At 41.7% G+C, this 17,500-nt stretch overlaps 1 protein-coding gene across 1 annotated transcript in view; it reads left to right on the forward strand.

Moving 5' to 3' along the window:
• Positions 1 to 17,500, forward strand: part of XPO4 (exportin 4) — a 238,563-nt gene that overhangs the window by 139,414 nt on the left and 81,649 nt on the right. Inside the window, exons 5-6 of the mRNA XM_063951629.1 lie at positions 8,935 to 9,051; positions 14,220 to 14,373. Coding sequence (XP_063807699.1) covers positions 8,935 to 9,051; positions 14,220 to 14,373 — 271 coding nt within the window. The remainder of the gene's footprint in view (positions 1 to 8,934; positions 9,052 to 14,219; positions 14,374 to 17,500) is intronic.

Genomic DNA, 17,500 nt, shown 5'->3' on the forward strand with positions numbered 1-17,500 from the left:
TCTGATTTCAACAGATTGACCACCCGTGAATCCTTGTTAAGCGAATTAAGGGCTCCATCCACAAGTCCCACATGCCTAGCGGAATCGCTCTGTGTTAGCTCCTCCTTCAATGTCTCCAGCTTCTTCTGCAAAAGCCTGATGAGGGGAATGACCTGACTCAGGCTGGCAGTGTCTGAACTGACTTCACGTGTGGCAAGTTCAAAAGGTTGCAGAACCTTGCACAACGTTGAAATCATTCTCCACTGCGCTTGAGACAGGTGCATTCCACCTCCTATATCGTGCTCAGTTGTATAGGCTTGAATGGCCTTTTGCTGCTCCTCCAACCTCTGAAGCATATAGAGGGTTGAATTCCACCTCGTTACCACTTCTTGCTTCAGATGATGGCAGGTTCAGGCGTTTTTGGTGGTGCTCCAGTCTTCTGTACGTGGTGCCTGTACGCCGAAAGTGTCCCGCAATTCTTCTGGCCACCGACAGCATCTCTTGCACGCCCCTCTCGTTTTTTAAATAATTCTGCACCACCAAATTCAAGGTATGTGCAAAACATGGGACGTGCTGGAATTTGCCCAGATTTAATGCACACACAATATTGCTGGCGTTGTCCGATGCCACAAATCCACAGGAGAGTCCAATTGGGGTAAGCCATTCTGCGATGATTTTCCTCAGTTGCCGTAAGAGGTTTTTAGCTGTGTGCGTATTCTGGAAAGCGGTGATACAAAGCGTAGCCTGCCTAGGAAAGAGTTGGCGTTTGCGAGATGCTGCTACTGGTGCCGCCGCTGCTGTTCTTGCGGCGGGAGTCCATACATCTACCCAGTGGGCTGTCACAGTCATATAGTCCTGAGTCTGCCCTGCTCCACTTGTCCACATGTCCGTGGTTAAGTGGACATTGGGTACAACTGCATTTTTTAGGACACTGGTGAGTCTTTTTCTGAGGTCTGTGTACATTTTCGGTATCGCCTGCCTAGAAAAATGGAACCTAGATGGTATTTGGTACCGGGGACACAGTACCTCCAACAAGTCTCTAGTTGCCTCTGCAGTAATGATGGATACCGGAACCACGTTTCTCACCGCCCAGGATGCCAAGGCCTCAGTTATCCGCTTTGCAGCAGGATGACTGCTGTGATATTTCATCTTCCTCGCAAAGGACTGTTGGACAGTCAATTGCTTGGTGGAAGTAGTAAAAGTGGTCTTACGAGTACGACTTCCCCTCTGGGATGACCATCGACTCCCAGCAGCAACAACAGCAGCGCCAGCAGCAGTAGGCGTTACACGCAAGGATGCATCGGAGGAATCCCAGGCAGGAGAGGACTCGTCAGAATTGCCAGTGACATGGCCTGCAGGACTATTGGCATTCCTGGGGAAGGAGGAAATTGACACTGAGGGAGTTGGTGGGGTGGTTTGCGTGAGCTTGGTTACAAGACGAAGGGATTTACTGGTCAGTGGACTGCTTCCGCTGTCGCCCAAAGTTTTTGAACTTGTCACTGACTTATGATGAATGCGCTGCAGGTGACGTATAAGGGAGGATGTTCCGAGGTGGTTAACGTCCTTACCCCTACTTATTACAGCTTGACAAAGGCAACACACGGCTTGACAAATGTTGTCCGCATTTCTGTTGAAATACTTCCACATCGAAGAGCTGATTTTTTTGGTATTTTCACCAGGCATGTCAACGGCCATATTCCTCCCACGGACAACAGGTGTCTCCCCGGGTGCCTGACTTAAACAAACCACCTCACCATCAGAATCCTCCTGGTCAATTTCCTCCCCAGCGCCAGCAACACCCATATCCTCCTCATCCTGGTGTACTTCAACACTGACATCTTCAATCTGACTATCAGGAACTGGACTGCGGGTGCTCCTTCCAGCACTTGCAGGGGGCGTGCAAATGGTGGAAGGCGCATGCTCTTCACGTCCAGTGTTGGGAAGGTCAGGCATCGCAAACGACACAATTGGACTCTCCTTGTGGATTTGTGATTTCGAAGAACGCACAGTTCTTTGCTGTGCTTTTGCCAGCTTGAGTCTTTTCATTTTTCTAGCGAGAGGCTGAGTGCTTCCATCCTCATGTGAAGCTGAACCACTAGCCATGAACATAGGCCAGGGCCTCAGCCGTTCCTTGCCACTCCGTGTGGTAAATGGCATATTGGCAAGTTTACGCTTCTCCTCCGACAATTTTATTTTAGATTTTTGAGTCCTTTTTTTACTGATATTTGGTGTTTTGGATTTGACATGCTCTGTACTATGACATTGGGCATCGGCCTTGGCAGACGACGTTGCTGGCATTTCTTCGTCTCGGCCATGACTAGTGGCAGCAGCTTCAGCACGAGGTGGAAGTCGATCTTGATCTTTCCCTATTTTTGGAACCTCAACATTTTTGTTCTCCATATTTTAATAGGCACAACTAAAAGGCACCTCAGGTAAACAATGGAGATGGATGGATACTAGTATACTTATGGATTGACGAGCGACTGCCGACACAGAGGTAGCTACAGCCGTGGACTACCGTACTGCGTCTGCTGCTAATATAGACTGGATGATAATGAGATATAAAATATATATATATCACTACTGCAGCCGGACAGGTATATATTATATAATGACGGACCTGCTGGACACTGTCAGCTCAGCACTGCAGACTCCTAAAGTAAGCTACTAGTATCAAGAAGATAGAAAAAAAAAAAAACACCACAGGTAGGTGGTATACAATTATGGATGGACGAGCGACTGCCGACACAGAGGTAGCTACAGCCGTGGACTACCGTACTGCATCTGCTGCTAATATAGACTGGATGATAATGATATAAAAAAAATATATATATATCACTACTGCAGCCGGACAGGTATATATTATATAATGACGGACCTGCTGGACACTGTCAGCTCAGCACTGCAGACTCCTAAAGTAAGCTACTAGTAGTATCAAGAAGATAGAAAAAAAAAAAAACACCACAGGTAGGTGGTATACAATTATGGATGGACTAGCGACTGCCGACACAGAGGTAGCTACAGCCGTGGACTACCGTACTGCGTCTGCTGCTAATATAGACTGGATGATAATGATATAAAAAATATATATATATATATATATATATATCACTACTGCAGCCGGACAGGTATATATTATATAATGATGGACCTGCTGGACACTGTCAGCTCAGCACTGCAGACTCCTAAAGTAAGCTACTAGTATCAAGAAGATAGAAAAAAAAAAAAAACACCACGGGTAGGTGGTATACAATTATGGATGGACGAGCGACTGCCGACACAGAGGTAGCTACAGCCGTGGACTACCGTACTGCGTCTGCTGCTAATATAGACTGGATGATAATGATATAAAAAATATATATATATATCACTACTGCAGCCGGACAGGTATATATTATATAATGACGGACCTGCTGGACACTGTCAGCTCAGCACTGCAGACTCCTAAAGTAAGCTACTAGTAGTATCAAGAAGATAGAAAAAAAAAAAACCACCACAGGTAGGTGGTATACAATTATGGATGGACTAGCGACTGCCGACACAGAGGTAGCTACAGCCGTGGACTACCGTACTGCGTCTGCTGCTAATATAGACTGGATGATAATGAGATATAAAATATATATATATCACTACTGCAGCCGGACAGGTATATATTATATAATGACGGACCTGCTGGACACTGTCAGCTCAGCACTGCAGACTCCTAAAGTAAGCTACTAGTATCAAGAAGATAGAAAAAAAAAAAAAAACACCACGGGTAGGTGGTATACAATTATGGATGGACGAGCGACTGCCGACACAGAGGTAGCTACAGCCGTGGACTACCGTACTGCGTCTGCTGCAGTGCTAATATAGACTGGATGATAATGATATAAAAAATATATATATATCACTACTGCAGCCGGACAGGTATATATTATATAATGACGGACCTGCTGGACACTGTCAGCAGAATGTGTTTATAGAATAAAAACACCACACGACGAGTGTTTAACTTTTTCAGGCAGACAATCACAATATACTGGTGGTCAGTGTTCACTGGTCAGTCACACTGGCAGTGGCACTCTGGCAGCAAAAGTGTGCACTGTTAAAATATGTACTCCTGCTATAACTGCTCCCCAGTCTCCCCCACAATTAAGCTGTGTGAGCAGTGAGCACTCAGCATAGTCAGATATACAGTATTACATAGATGATGCAGCACACTGAGGGCACACTGAGGCTGAGCACAGATATGGTATGTGACTGTGTCACACTGTGTATCGTTTTTTTTCAGGCAGAGAACGGATTAATTAAACTGGTGGTCACTGGTCACACTATCAGCAAGTAGTACTCCGTCCTAATATGCTCCCCAAAATTAGTAAATCAAGTGTCTCTACTCTCTACTACTCTCTAGTCTACTCTAAACGGAGAGGACGCCAGCCACGTCCTCTCCCTATCAATCTCAATGCACGTGTGAAAATGGCGGCGACGCGCGGCTCCTTATATAGAATCCGAGTCTCGCGATAGAATACGAGCCTCGCGAGAATCCGACAGCGGGATGATGACGTTCGGGTGCGCTCGGGTTAGCCGAGCAAGGCGGGAAGATCCGAGTCTGCCTCGGACCCGTGTAAAAAGCGTGAAGTTCGGGGGGGTTCGGTTTCCGAGACCGCTCATCACTAATATATATATATATATATATATATATATACACATTTTTGTGGATATGCAAGTTCTATAGATAGATATAGATATATATAATTTTTTTTTTTTTTTTTTTTTTTTGTAATTACAGATGTGCAAGTTCTTTGTGGAGTTTCATCAACAGTTTACTCATTATCTGATCTATCTATCTATCTATCTATCTATCTATCTATCTATCTATCTATCTATCTCTAATTGTTCATTTTTGTAATTCCCTGGAATAATCTTGTAGTATTTGCTGCTGATTGTGACAAAAAGTGCCTCCAAAAATTAATGTAATCTGTATAACAAAAGCCATCAAGGGTCCTAGTTTGAGTAACCTGTGGATAAGGTGGTAGAATAGAAGTAAAGGATCGAATCAGTTATGTCTTCTTTCTTTTTTTTTTCCTGACTAAAATTGCATGATGTATCTGTATGAGATTTTTAGATTCGCGATAAATGGACAGCTCTAAAAACATATTAAATGGACATTCTAAAAACCTTTTGTAAAGGGTTATTACTGTCCTGTCTACATATTGGTGCAGCGTAGAGAGGTATATTGCTCTGGAATCTGAAGCAGTCACAGGACACGGCTGCACAGAAGCTGTGTATACAATTTTCCGGCAAGCTCCTTAATGATCCATGGTTGGCAGCCTGCTCACACAGAGATTTAGGACTTGTTCAGGGTCCTTTCCGTGCAACTAGTTACTTCTGATAGTGTAAATCTCTTTTAATGGTGCCTTTTTATTGAACGGGTCTTTTGTGCTGTAATTTGCAGGATATCTTCCTCCCGGGAGGAGGTGGGTGGTATTAAATGTTCTATGAAATGCATAGTTTTATATGGAGTGTTCCGCGTTAAAGTGAACAAAGTCCATTTTTTTTTTTGCCCATTTCGTACTAACGCTGCAATGGTACGATGGAAACATCATATATAAAATTATATAGAATGAATCCAGGGTTGGCTGGTTTAAACCAGCGCTAATGCTTAACTCCTCCTTGTGTGTGTGTGTGTGTATTTCTCTGAAAAGTGCTTTAGCATTTTCCATTTCAGATTTATGTAATTATAATTAATAAGTAGGACTTATTTTCAACTTAATCTTTCTGAGTGTACTTTGCATGTATTATTTAGTCTATCTACATATATTCAGTTGTCATAGGATTAATAGGGGTATATGCAATTGTGGTCGAATTTCCGAAATTGTCGAATTCCGGGAATTTTTCGCCAAAAAAAAAAAAAATCGTCAATGCAATTCAGTGCTTTCCGTCAAAAAAACGGACTTTCAAAATTCGACTTTTTGAAATTCGACTTTTGTCAAATTCGACTTTTCTGCAATGATACAAGTGCTGCAATTCGACCAAAGTGTACTCAATTACACTAGGGGTGACTACTTGGATATTTAATGCCACGGCCGCAGGGCACTGTATAAAAGTGACCCCCGGCTGTGGCATTATCTGTCCAGCTAGTGGAGCCCGATGCTGGTGTAAAAAATACGGGGGACCCCTACTCTTTTTGTCCCCCGTATTTTTTGCACCAGCACCAGGTACAGAGCCCGGTGCTGGTTTTAAAAATACGGGGGATCCCCTGTCAATTTTTTACCCGCATTTTTAGAACCAGGACCAGCTCGAAGAGCTCGAGGCTGGTTATGCTTTGGAGGGGGGACCCCACGCCATTTTTTCCAGGGTTTTTCCCGTTTTCCCCCGATTTTTTAATTTGCGGCAAAATCCGGCAAATCGGCCGTTTTTCGCCCGCGGGAATGTCGAATCCGTTTTTCATTGAATATGGTGAATTCCGGCAGCCACCTGCCGGAATTCACCTGTCGAATTAAAAAAACGGCGATAATTTGCCGCAATTCGCCCGCAATTGCATATACCCCATAAGCTGCAAAAAATTTTTAGTAAATAAACCAAATGAAAGCCTAAAATTAGTTACAAAGCATTAAAACATGGTTGATCAAGGTTTGTAATAGTTTTTATTTTCATTAAAACATGAACAAAAAAAACCCCAACTGGTTGTAAAAAAAAAAAAAATGTTAAACAAAAAAGCTTTTTTTTTCCCCCAAAAAACTTTTTTTTCCAACCCTGATACCCTAATCCTACCTGTAGCCTAAACCTAAAATCACCTTTTGTCGCCATTCTAATATGCATATCCAATTAGCCTCCAATTTTGTGGCAAGAATGATACATGCCTATCGTGCTGTGCGCACTCCTGATTCCGCCTGCATCAAATTGAAAGAAAAAAATGTGTGTGATAATTTTCTGTAAAAGCCATGATAAATAATAAAAAGTTTAGGAAATCAACCTAATCCCTGAAAATATGCAAATAAAAATTTGATAATACTGATAAATGTTCTAGTTATTTTTGGTTTTGTATAAAAATGCTGCTGCTTGTTTTTTTTTCTTTTCTTTTTTTTTCTTCTCATTTTAAGCCACTTTAACTTTATTTATTTTTTAACACCTGTTAACTCCCACCTGCAATGTTAAAAAGCACCTGTCCCGTGCATACAGCATAACCATATACCTGGCCCACATCTTTTATCCTATTATTCTGCACTTTGCAGAATTTCACCCTAATAATGACATGTAGTAATTACCTAAATTAAGCTAATTAAAAACTTGTAATTGCCAAATAATCATTGTGTGGTCCCCCATGGGCTCTGAACGAAGTCCCGGCATTTTCACCCAAATTTACCACGTGAAAAATCAGCAAGAATTATTGGGTGAAACATCCATTTTCTAATTGGATTGCGTGATAAGTTAACACCCAATAACAGGCGATAAGTGAAATTATTGGGCGGTAAAGAAGGTAACACTCAAACGTAACACTTTAACGCATCTAACTGAATTCCCTCCATACTGCGTACCAAAAATGTTCACCTATTTTAACTTCCTGAATTAGGCTGAAGGTCTTGTGTTGTAAAAATGCTGTAGCTGAAGCTCGATAAACTCCGATAAACCACTGAGGCTAAACCTTTCTTTACTCATTTTCTTTCATTATTATTTTGCATATTTTACAGACGTCACAATATTGAAATATTGTTGTATTTGTATGATTGCATATATTAGTTACTTTTTATAGCACTCTGCTTTAGCAGCTATGTTGTACGAGCTAGGGAATCCAATCCCTGGATTGGCGAGATCCCGGGATATAGGGCCAAAAATGGCCGAGATTCAATCCCTGGATTGGAAGCTCCAATTCCCGGGATTGAGGGATCAGTATTGAGCAGCGTCAGGACGCGCAGACGCTGCCCGGCTTCACAGCGCAGCCACAGTTCATGCTGTGCCGTCTGCCATCACTCGCCGCAGACCGCCGAGAGAGATTGGTGTTCCACACCCGCCCACCCACGGTGTATGGTTAGATATGTGTGAGGGGTGGGGGCAAGGGGGGTGGACACATAGGGAAAACCCTATCCCGGGAATCCCAGGTTTGACCATTTTTTAAACCCGATACCCGGTATTGAAAAAAATGGCCCAGGATTGGCCTCCGTAGTACAAACATTATTATATTGTATAAATGGCAAAATGAGTTGCTATTGATTCTATTGTATAATTGAATTGCAACCAGTAGTATTAGACTGGTTATTTTTAATCTGTTTTTTTACTGGTATAGAACAGTGGAAGTGCGTAGATAGATTTCTGCTCCATCTGCATTCTTGGTCTATTTTCCAAATTTGTTTTTTAATTGATGGTGTTAAAAATACTATAAAAACATAAGGTATATGTTAGTGACAGGTCTGGTATAAAGGACTACCTAATTAATCTCCTTACATGATGTGCGTATGACAGGCTGTTGGACCTAAAGCAGTGTCTGGCTGAGAAACCTGAAGAGAATTGCATCAATAAAAGGATAATATTTCTCTACGCTTAATCACGTTCTCATGCATGTTGAAGTATGTGTCTGTGAACATAGTTTAAATATGACCTTTTTCTAAATAATGAGGGAAGTTGATTGAGATCTGTGGCCAATTCAAGCAGCTGTTACCCTGCATCGGGGATGCTGCTGATATTGAAACACCACAGGAAAATGTCTGTTTTTCATATGCAGTTAAGTTTGCCTTTCTGAGGGTAGCGGGTCCTTTGAATTGCCATGGTTTAGCAATGTCTAGCAGAACACGTATTCACTGACATTCTAAGGGGGGGGGAAGTCAAATGTTTGAAAAGTCGGTTGGGTGTCTGTGTTTTCCTGTCTATTAAATAGGAAAAAACAGACACCCAACTGACTTTTCAAACAATTGAATACCTCCCTAAGAGTATCCCAGTTCTCTCTGTGGTCTGACGTTGTTCTCCGTTTCTGTGCAGCAAACGCTGGCCTGTTCCATATTGACGGCACTTCTCATAGAGTTTTCCAGTTCGAGTAAGACCAGTAACATCGGCCTCAGCATGGAGTTTCACGGGAACTGTAAAAGAATATTTCAGGTACGTCTATCATTTTGTCATGGATCCGTGTATTATAATAATAAAATATATATATGTGTATATATATATATATATATATATATATATATATATATATATATGTGTGTATATATATATATATATATATATATATATATATATATATATATATATAGTGTTGCTATAATGTCTAATGCCACAGTGTGTCTCAGTTTGTACCGAAATAATGGCCCAGGTATAGCCGGCCATGCTGTCAGCCCACTGCCACGTACCTGTAGGTCAGTGGTTCTCAACTTCACCCCTCAAGTTTTCCCAACAGGTCATGTTTGAGGATTTCTGTCTGGTGAAACAGATGGGGTAATTACTGACGCAGCAACATAGATGACCTCACCTGTGCGTGATTTCAGACATAGATAAAACGTGACCTGTTGCTGGTACTTGAGGACTGGAGTTGAGAACCCCTGATCTGTATGAAGCATTCTATGTAAGAGGGGAATTCAATTGTGCATAACGTTTAGCCAGGTAAATAAAAAACCTTGCGTACCTTGTGTCCAATGTTGGATTGTCACATATATATGTGCTCCTGATACCTTTTGGTATCAAATCAAAAAAATAATAAAAAAAGATGGTCGCAGGGTTTCAGCACTGAAAATCCAGTGGCGCAAGTATGTGTGTGTGTGTATATATGTATATATATATAAAATACCTGTTCCTGGTGGTCTCCCATCCATCTTTACACAGAGGAAGGGGCTCCTAGAAGTGCTGGGAGATGGGGGGATACACTACACGAGGGGTTCACACACACACACACACACACACACACACACACACACACACACACACACCTCACATACTCACTGCTGCTGCTGAAGAACCAGCTCCCGACGTTGGATGCAGAAGACACTGTGGAAGGTGAGTAATTACAGAATAATTAAGCTAATTGGAAACTTCAAATTGCTTAATTAGTCCTTGGGGGGGTTCAAGAGTAAATCCCGGTTATTTTTCCTAAAATGAACGATTATAGGAAATATCAGACTCGATCTGGAGGTGCGTGAACAAGGACAATTTCTGTAGTGATTTTCTGTCCACTAATTGAATAGGCTGTGGGAAAAACCCTGCGTGACTGGGTTTTTTGAATTTCCCACCGACAGCTGAATTCCCCCCTAAGTGTCTGCCTTGATACTTTCCGTTATGTCATCCATGAGAATAAAGATGAAAGGTGCAGTCGTAATCGTCCTTTGTTTTCCAAGGAATGAGTTCTAAGACATTTCTCTGTCCAGTGCTTGTGTTTCTTTTACACGATATCCGATCTCCGTGTTGTAGGGATGCTATTTTCACTGATGTGGTACACACTAACGCATTCTGCCTAACAATGACTACCCTAAAATAACTTTGGCCATTAGCCAACACTATCCCTCAGATGCCCCCCTTACAGTTACAGATGGCATTGTGCTGCTCTTGAAGTGCTTCGCACCATAAAACTATCCTTGTGGTACAAAGGGGCTATATGTAAAGGAACTGCAGAAATACCAGCGCCATTAAAGGGTTAGAGGCCAGTGAACCCAGAGGGAAGTGTTTGTGTTATTACCAGTTAAGGTGGGTACACAAGGCAGCTGATCGGGGTAAACTCATCCGTCCTGTGTGTCCTCAGCATGACCCCCCTTCCAGCTCCCGCCAGCACCGTGCACACGATGCAGACTATAGCACAATGTGTACGGGGCTTCTATGGGATCGCATGTTCAAACCATTAAAAATGAAACCGTACTGTATATAAGATTTGGACGTTAGATCCTTGTAATTGCTCCTGCATTGGCACTGCATGCACACGGATACAATCATTAAACTGATTCTTCTATGTCTGATGTAAATCAAAGGATCAGCATAATGATTGTATCCGTGTGCACCCGCTACTCTTCTCACTAGGTCAAATGCAGGTATTTTTTATTCAAAAAGTAAATACAGGAAACAAAACAAAATTTTATATATGTATATTATATAATACAGGTTGAGTATCCCATATCCAAATATTCCGAAATACGGACTTTTTTGAGTGAGAGTGAGATAGTGAAACCTTTGTTTTCTGATGGCTCAATGTACACAAACTTTGTTCAATACACAAAGTTATCAAAAATATTGTATTAAATGACCTTGAGGCTGTGTGTATAAGGTGTATAAGAAACTTAAATGAATTGTGTGAATGTAGACACACTTTGTTTAATGCAAAAAGTTATAAAAAAAATATTGGCTAAAATTACCTTCAGGCTGTGTGTATAAGGTGTATATGTAACATAAATGCATTCTGTGCTTAGACTTAGGTCCCATCGCCATGATATCTCATTATGATACGCAATTATTCCAAAATACGGAAAAATCCCATATCCAAAGTACCTCTGGTCCCAAACATTTTGGATAAGGGATACTCAACCTGTATATGTAAAATCAGTGCTGGCTTGGAGATTATGCCCAGGCGTGATTGCCAATAGCACTACGTAAACGAAGATGATGCTTCAGTTGTCATTCTACAACCAGCCAAGATGATTTTCCCATTCTTCCCCGGTGCTGCATTTGTTAGACTAGGCAGCATGACCGTTATGAACGTTTTCTACCTTCAGGCAATTTTAATGTGTTCATTTTTAAAACGTCCTCCAGCTACATACTAAATTGATTTAGCTTTCTGACTTTTTATTTTATTTTTTTATTTTAGTTTTTAGTTTTTCCACCAAGGCTTTTATGTCTTCCCAGCAGATTCTTTCTTTATTTTGTCATTGCCCATGCTTTTATGGTTCACCATTACTCTTTGGCTGTAATTGTATCCGGTGCACAGAGCCATTCTGTGCCATTTCCAAGGGTATCAACAGTACTGAACTCTGGTTGAAAAGGAGAGGGCTAGAATTTTAAGCTCTGTACAGTATATGTAACTTACTGGTTTGAATATATGATGTAAAGCAGGGGTGGCCTGACTTTTAGGACCTGGGATCTACTTTTTGTTCACTTACTTACCGGTGATCTACTGGCGTCAAATAACACCAATAATAACGCTCACATTTAAAAATAGCATTAAGAATGACACATAACCCCCTCTGTGCAAATCCCCCCTTGTGCAGATACCCCTACTTCCACTCCCCTGCATAATAGCCCCTTGTACAATAATCCTCTCTGTGCAGCTTCCCCCCTTTGCAGATCGTCCCTCCCCTTGTGAAGAAACCCCCCTTTGCATAACTTACCTGACAAGTTGTCACACTGCCTAGCTTCAGTCCTCCCTCTCCCCGCAGTCATGGCTCCCGCTTTCACGCTGCATGGCCTCCCGCTGGCTACTTCTCCTGTCGTCGCCACCGCCGGCTGAATCAAACTAGATCCAATTAACGCCCAGGCTCCTCACATCGCGGGTGACGTAACGACATCACCAGCGCACCCGCACACTGCATCCCTGGGGACTGTGAAGAGAAGCAGCGGCTTACAGTTATTTTCTGTTAAGTCTGTTGCAATCTACTGGCGGATGCTCTACGAGCTACCGGTAGATCGCGATCTAGCTTTTGGCTGCCTCTGATGATAAAGCTTAATTTAATATACAGATGTAGACAGAAAGATAAATATTTTTTAATGGGGGTTTATGCGCAGGTATCCGGTCTTTAGGACGACAACACTTAGGTCGACACTCATTAGGTCGACCACTATTGGTCGACATGGCAAAGGTTGACACATGAAAAGGTTGACATTAGTTTTTCAGTGGTTTTTTTTTCTTCGTTTTTTAACTTTTTCATAGTTTACGATCCACGTGGACTACGATTGAGAATGGTAACCTTGCCCGAAGCGTGAGCCATGCGAGGGGACACTGTGCACTAATTGGGGTTCCCGGTCACTTTGTGAAGATAATTACACAAGATAATTGCTTGTAAATCTTGTGGAGGCGGATGACTTCTTTAAGGAGAAATTCATGTAACACACACACATGTAAGGCAGAGCGTTCCTGAAGTGAGAAGCAAGACTTCAGTAATATACAGCCGGCAGGGATTTCTATTGACCGGCACAGACAGCAGTAAAAGGGAATTATCTGACGAGCATTAATCTAATATAAATTCCATGATAAGGAAAATTAATTCCACAGCTAGATTACAACAATGTGATCAGCGCTTCCATCTGAATGTTAACAATTAGCAAAATAATATGCAGTATTAGCTAGAACCCCAACAGTCCAGCTTTTGGGGATATCCATGCTTAGTCACAGGTGACTTAATTAGCACTTCAGTCAGTTCGGTTATCGGGCTGTTGGGGCGCCTTAAGGACTGCATTTGGCAACCACTGGCCTAGAACACAGATTGAATGGATATACACACTAATAACATAATTCATAGGCACTTCTAGTGCAAAGAGCGATTTACCCCACAGCCACTTCTCATGTTAGTGCAGACCGCCCATAGGTGCTTCTGTCGGATTAGTAGTGCTGGTACATAAGCCAATCAATTGTATTAAGTGGTCATTTATAAGCATGTCTAGTAGTGATTACTTCTAAGAGCTTCTAGTATTACTAGTATCAAAAATGGCAGCCTCCATGTCGTGTCTGTTATCTGTGGGCTTTAAAACGTATTTCTATATTTTAGAGCTGTTTTGTAAATCAAGGTAAATGTGTTATTGTTTTCATGTTAAATATTGGATCAACCATGTTCTGTGCAGAAAGTAGAGTTCCATAGAAGTTGGCAATAACGCTTTTTAGGTGTCATTTTCAGACGTTTGCAGTTAGGATTCCATTATGTTGTATCCTGTGGTTGTTGATATTTAATTAGCATGACAGCCCCACCTGTATTTACAAACACCATCCAACAGACATATAAAGTTTCCTTACGAAGTGACTTCACTTCTTTTCTTTTTCTCTTTTCTTCTTCCATTCCTGCTTTATAATTGATACAATGCATTTGAGTTTCCATTGTTGCTGATGAATTGACTTAATTCCTGTGCCGCACTGTCTCTGCTATTTGGTTAGTAGGAGTGCGCTGGCTGAAAATGTGCAAGTGGATTTGGCCTATTTCTGCCTGGATTTTAGGGAGCACCAATGAAATGACCATGTGACATTGGACCTCTTTAGTGACCGAGCTCCACAGCTCTCCTTGTGTCACACACCTCCAACATCCTTTGTAGATGTGTACAGCCGCTTTACCTCTCCTCTCGGTGTAATGGATATTCTTCTTTTCTAGGAAGAGGATCTCCGGCGAATCTTTATGTTAACGATAGAAGTTCTACAGGAGTTTAGCAGACGGGAGAACCTCAACGCTCAAATGTCCTCCGTATTCCAGCGATATCTTGCACTATCCAACCAGGTTTTAAGCTGGAACTTTCTGCCTCCAAACTATATCCTTTTACTGCCTGTACTAGAGGGATCTCATGTAGGGAAATACGGGTTCCTAGGGAGAACAGATGTGTATGTGATTGCAGAGTCCAGTGTGTTCCTGAATGCAACCTACAATTGTATGTGTACACGAAGTACCATTTCCTCATTTAGAAAGGGTTTTAGATATTTTCATTTTATCATTCTTTTCAGTGGTACATTTTATGTTGTGGCTTGTTTTTTCTTTTAACATAATATGTAACTGTTATTGATTGATCTACAACGTAGCAATGATTTATCTTGGAATATGGCGAGGTGATTTAAACATGGAGATTAGGCTGCTCATTCAGGGCGTCACTAAGGATGTTCCTGAATCTCCGCACGGTGTTGTAAAGAGTGGGAATCAATGAGAGAAATGGTTGGGATATGACAAAAGGCATAAGATATCGAGGTGTCAATGGGTAGAGGATAAACGACTTCCAGAGATCTGCGGAGAGAAGAGTTAGGGAATGCATGACCACCAGACTGGAATACATTGCAGTAACGGATATGGGTAAGAATAAGGACCTGCATTATTGTCCTAGTAGTGTAATTACTGGAAGCCTTTCTGTAGCCTGGAGATGGATCACCTGCTCTGATGTCGCATGTTTATAAGAGAAGTGACTTTCATACCTCCAGTATAACTAAGCCCAGGGTATTGTATTACTTTTGTCTCTTCAAAGCCCTTATGATATTATTGTGTTTCAACATCCTTAGGAGTTTTTTGGCAGACCTCATTGTAGTTGAGCAAAGTACGATGTGCTATAGGAATCTGGCAGCCGGCACAACGCTCCTTTTAAAGTGAAGTTTGTCCCATCCACATTAGCAGCGCATTGTTATAGAAGTGTCAGTCATTATCACAGAGTCTCTTTACCACTCACTGCCCGGGAGCTTCCCCAGAGGTCAGTAGGAGCAGCAGCGGGTGATTATATCAATGTATTGTCATCTAGAATGTTCCATTTCATTCCTGGGTTAACGTCAAGGACTCTATTCTAATGCATGCTTATCAAAACCTGATCGATCGAGGTCTGTGATTTTAGACTTAGGTATGTTCTAGGAAGAGATTTATTAGCCTGGTTATTATAAAAATGTATGAAAATGTAGAGACATTTTTACGCTAAAAAAAAGACATTTTAAAACGTAAAATATATTGGTATTATGTATAAGGGAATGTATGATGTTTATGTCCTTTTATTACCTGTGGAATTAATATACAGCAGTACATGCATATGGGGGGAGTGTTTTTTTTTTTTTTTTTTTATCCACCTCTCTACTGACGTTTTAAGAAGTGAGCTGGTGATGTAAGGGAAGTTGGGAAAGTAATGAATGTCCTATTTTCTCCTGTCTTTTCCACCTGATGTGTTTAGGATTGTAATGTAGGAAATATAACAGTTGGAGTCGCGCTAGCTGGGAAATGGCATCTTTTCAGGTGTCTGTCAAGGAACTCGCTAATATGTCTGGAAGTCTACGATAAATCATCTCACTATTGTGTCACATGAGGACGAGGGGAATATCTCTTACGCATTTCTTATGGCCTAATGGCACAGATAATTTGATCAGTGCCTCAGTCAGTTGGATTACACTGTACCATCTACACACAATCAAGAACATCTTTGAAATCTGGACAGTTAGGGTTAAATTGAGGTGTAAAACCATATAATTCTGCTTATCAGTCTCACTGGGCCTGTAACTACGATCAAGGTTTTTTTCATGCAGATGATTTAGTTGCTGCACTCTAATTGTTTCTCATGCGTGTATGGCACACTACAAGAGGGCCATCTGGTGCCAGCGTGTCCGAGCAATGTTTCGGTGGCTACATGTGGCCCTATCGCCACAGGTATGTACAGTAATTCACCTACCGCTGTTTATAGGGTGACGTTCTTTTATTTAGCTTTTTGAGTTAACGCTGATATTTTCTGTTTAATAGAATATGCGAACGTAGATATTTGCACTACCTTAAAATACACAATAAATTAATACGTTGATTTGTTCTTTAATGAACATCCGGGACTAATTTATTATTACTAGTTATTTATATAGTGCACACATATTCCGCAGCGCTGTACAGAGAATATTTTGTCCATTCACATCAGTCCCTGCCCCAGTGGAGCTTACAGTCTATATATCCTAGCACATTTACAGACAGACACATTCACGCTAGAGTTCATTTTGTAGGGAGCCTGTTTAACCCACCAGAATATATTTGCATTGTGGGAGGAAACCCACGCCAGTGTGGGGAGAGTATACAATGTACTTATGTTTCAGTCGCTGAGTTTTATTCTCAGGGTTATGTTTAAATTCCATGTAGAGATGGTTGCTGGGTCTTCACAGATGCCCCAACGCTCCCGTGCCATTGGGTCTGTGAGCGACAGTCATCTGTATAATATTTTAAAAAAATATTAATAAATTGGCTTTACTTAATTAAGCTTTATTTTCCTACTAGACCTAACATTTTAATAAGGGCCCTTACTAAGATGTTTTCATTTCACGAAGGTCTACCCCACACCCCATAACACAGCTAGTATAAATTTTAGTGCCCATTAAAGAATTCTGTATGTGTGAGCGTGCGGAATCAGTGTGTATAGGATGTGTGGAGTTTTCAGACCCCCTGCTTTTCTATCCATTTGCGTTCCCTGGCTGTCAACCCCTCGTTACCATCGGGTCTATAAATACATAAGTATTACTTCCTTATCTCTGCTCCTTCACCCGCAGCTCTGAAGTGGAGCAAGCTGGTCTGACTTTCTGCTGAAACCTACACCGTCTTGTGCTTATTTATCTAAGGGAAACTTAATGGCAAACTAATAATAAAAGTGAAAGCTTGCTGTTTTGCATACATTGCAGCACCTGTCATGTGCTGTTCCTGTCAAACCCGACCCCCCCCCCCCCCCCCCCCCCCCCCCCCGGCTTCTGTCACATTAGCCCCCTGCTTATCAAAGTGGTTTTATCCTGGTGCCGCATAATAATGATCAAACTGTTATCTAGCATTCCTCCAGCATTCTCTGTTTTCAGGGTCTAATACCTTTTATTCCCTGGCCTCATGCATGAATTATGCAGTGTATGTGGAGAGGCTTAAAGCCTGTTTCCATTGCATTCTTCAGTAGTGGATGCTGT

The sequence above is a fragment of the Pseudophryne corroboree genome, chromosome 2 (genome assembly GCF_028390025.1).
Source record: "Pseudophryne corroboree isolate aPseCor3 chromosome 2, aPseCor3.hap2, whole genome shotgun sequence".
NCBI classification, from domain to species: Eukaryota; Metazoa; Chordata; class Amphibia; order Anura; family Myobatrachidae; genus Pseudophryne; species Pseudophryne corroboree.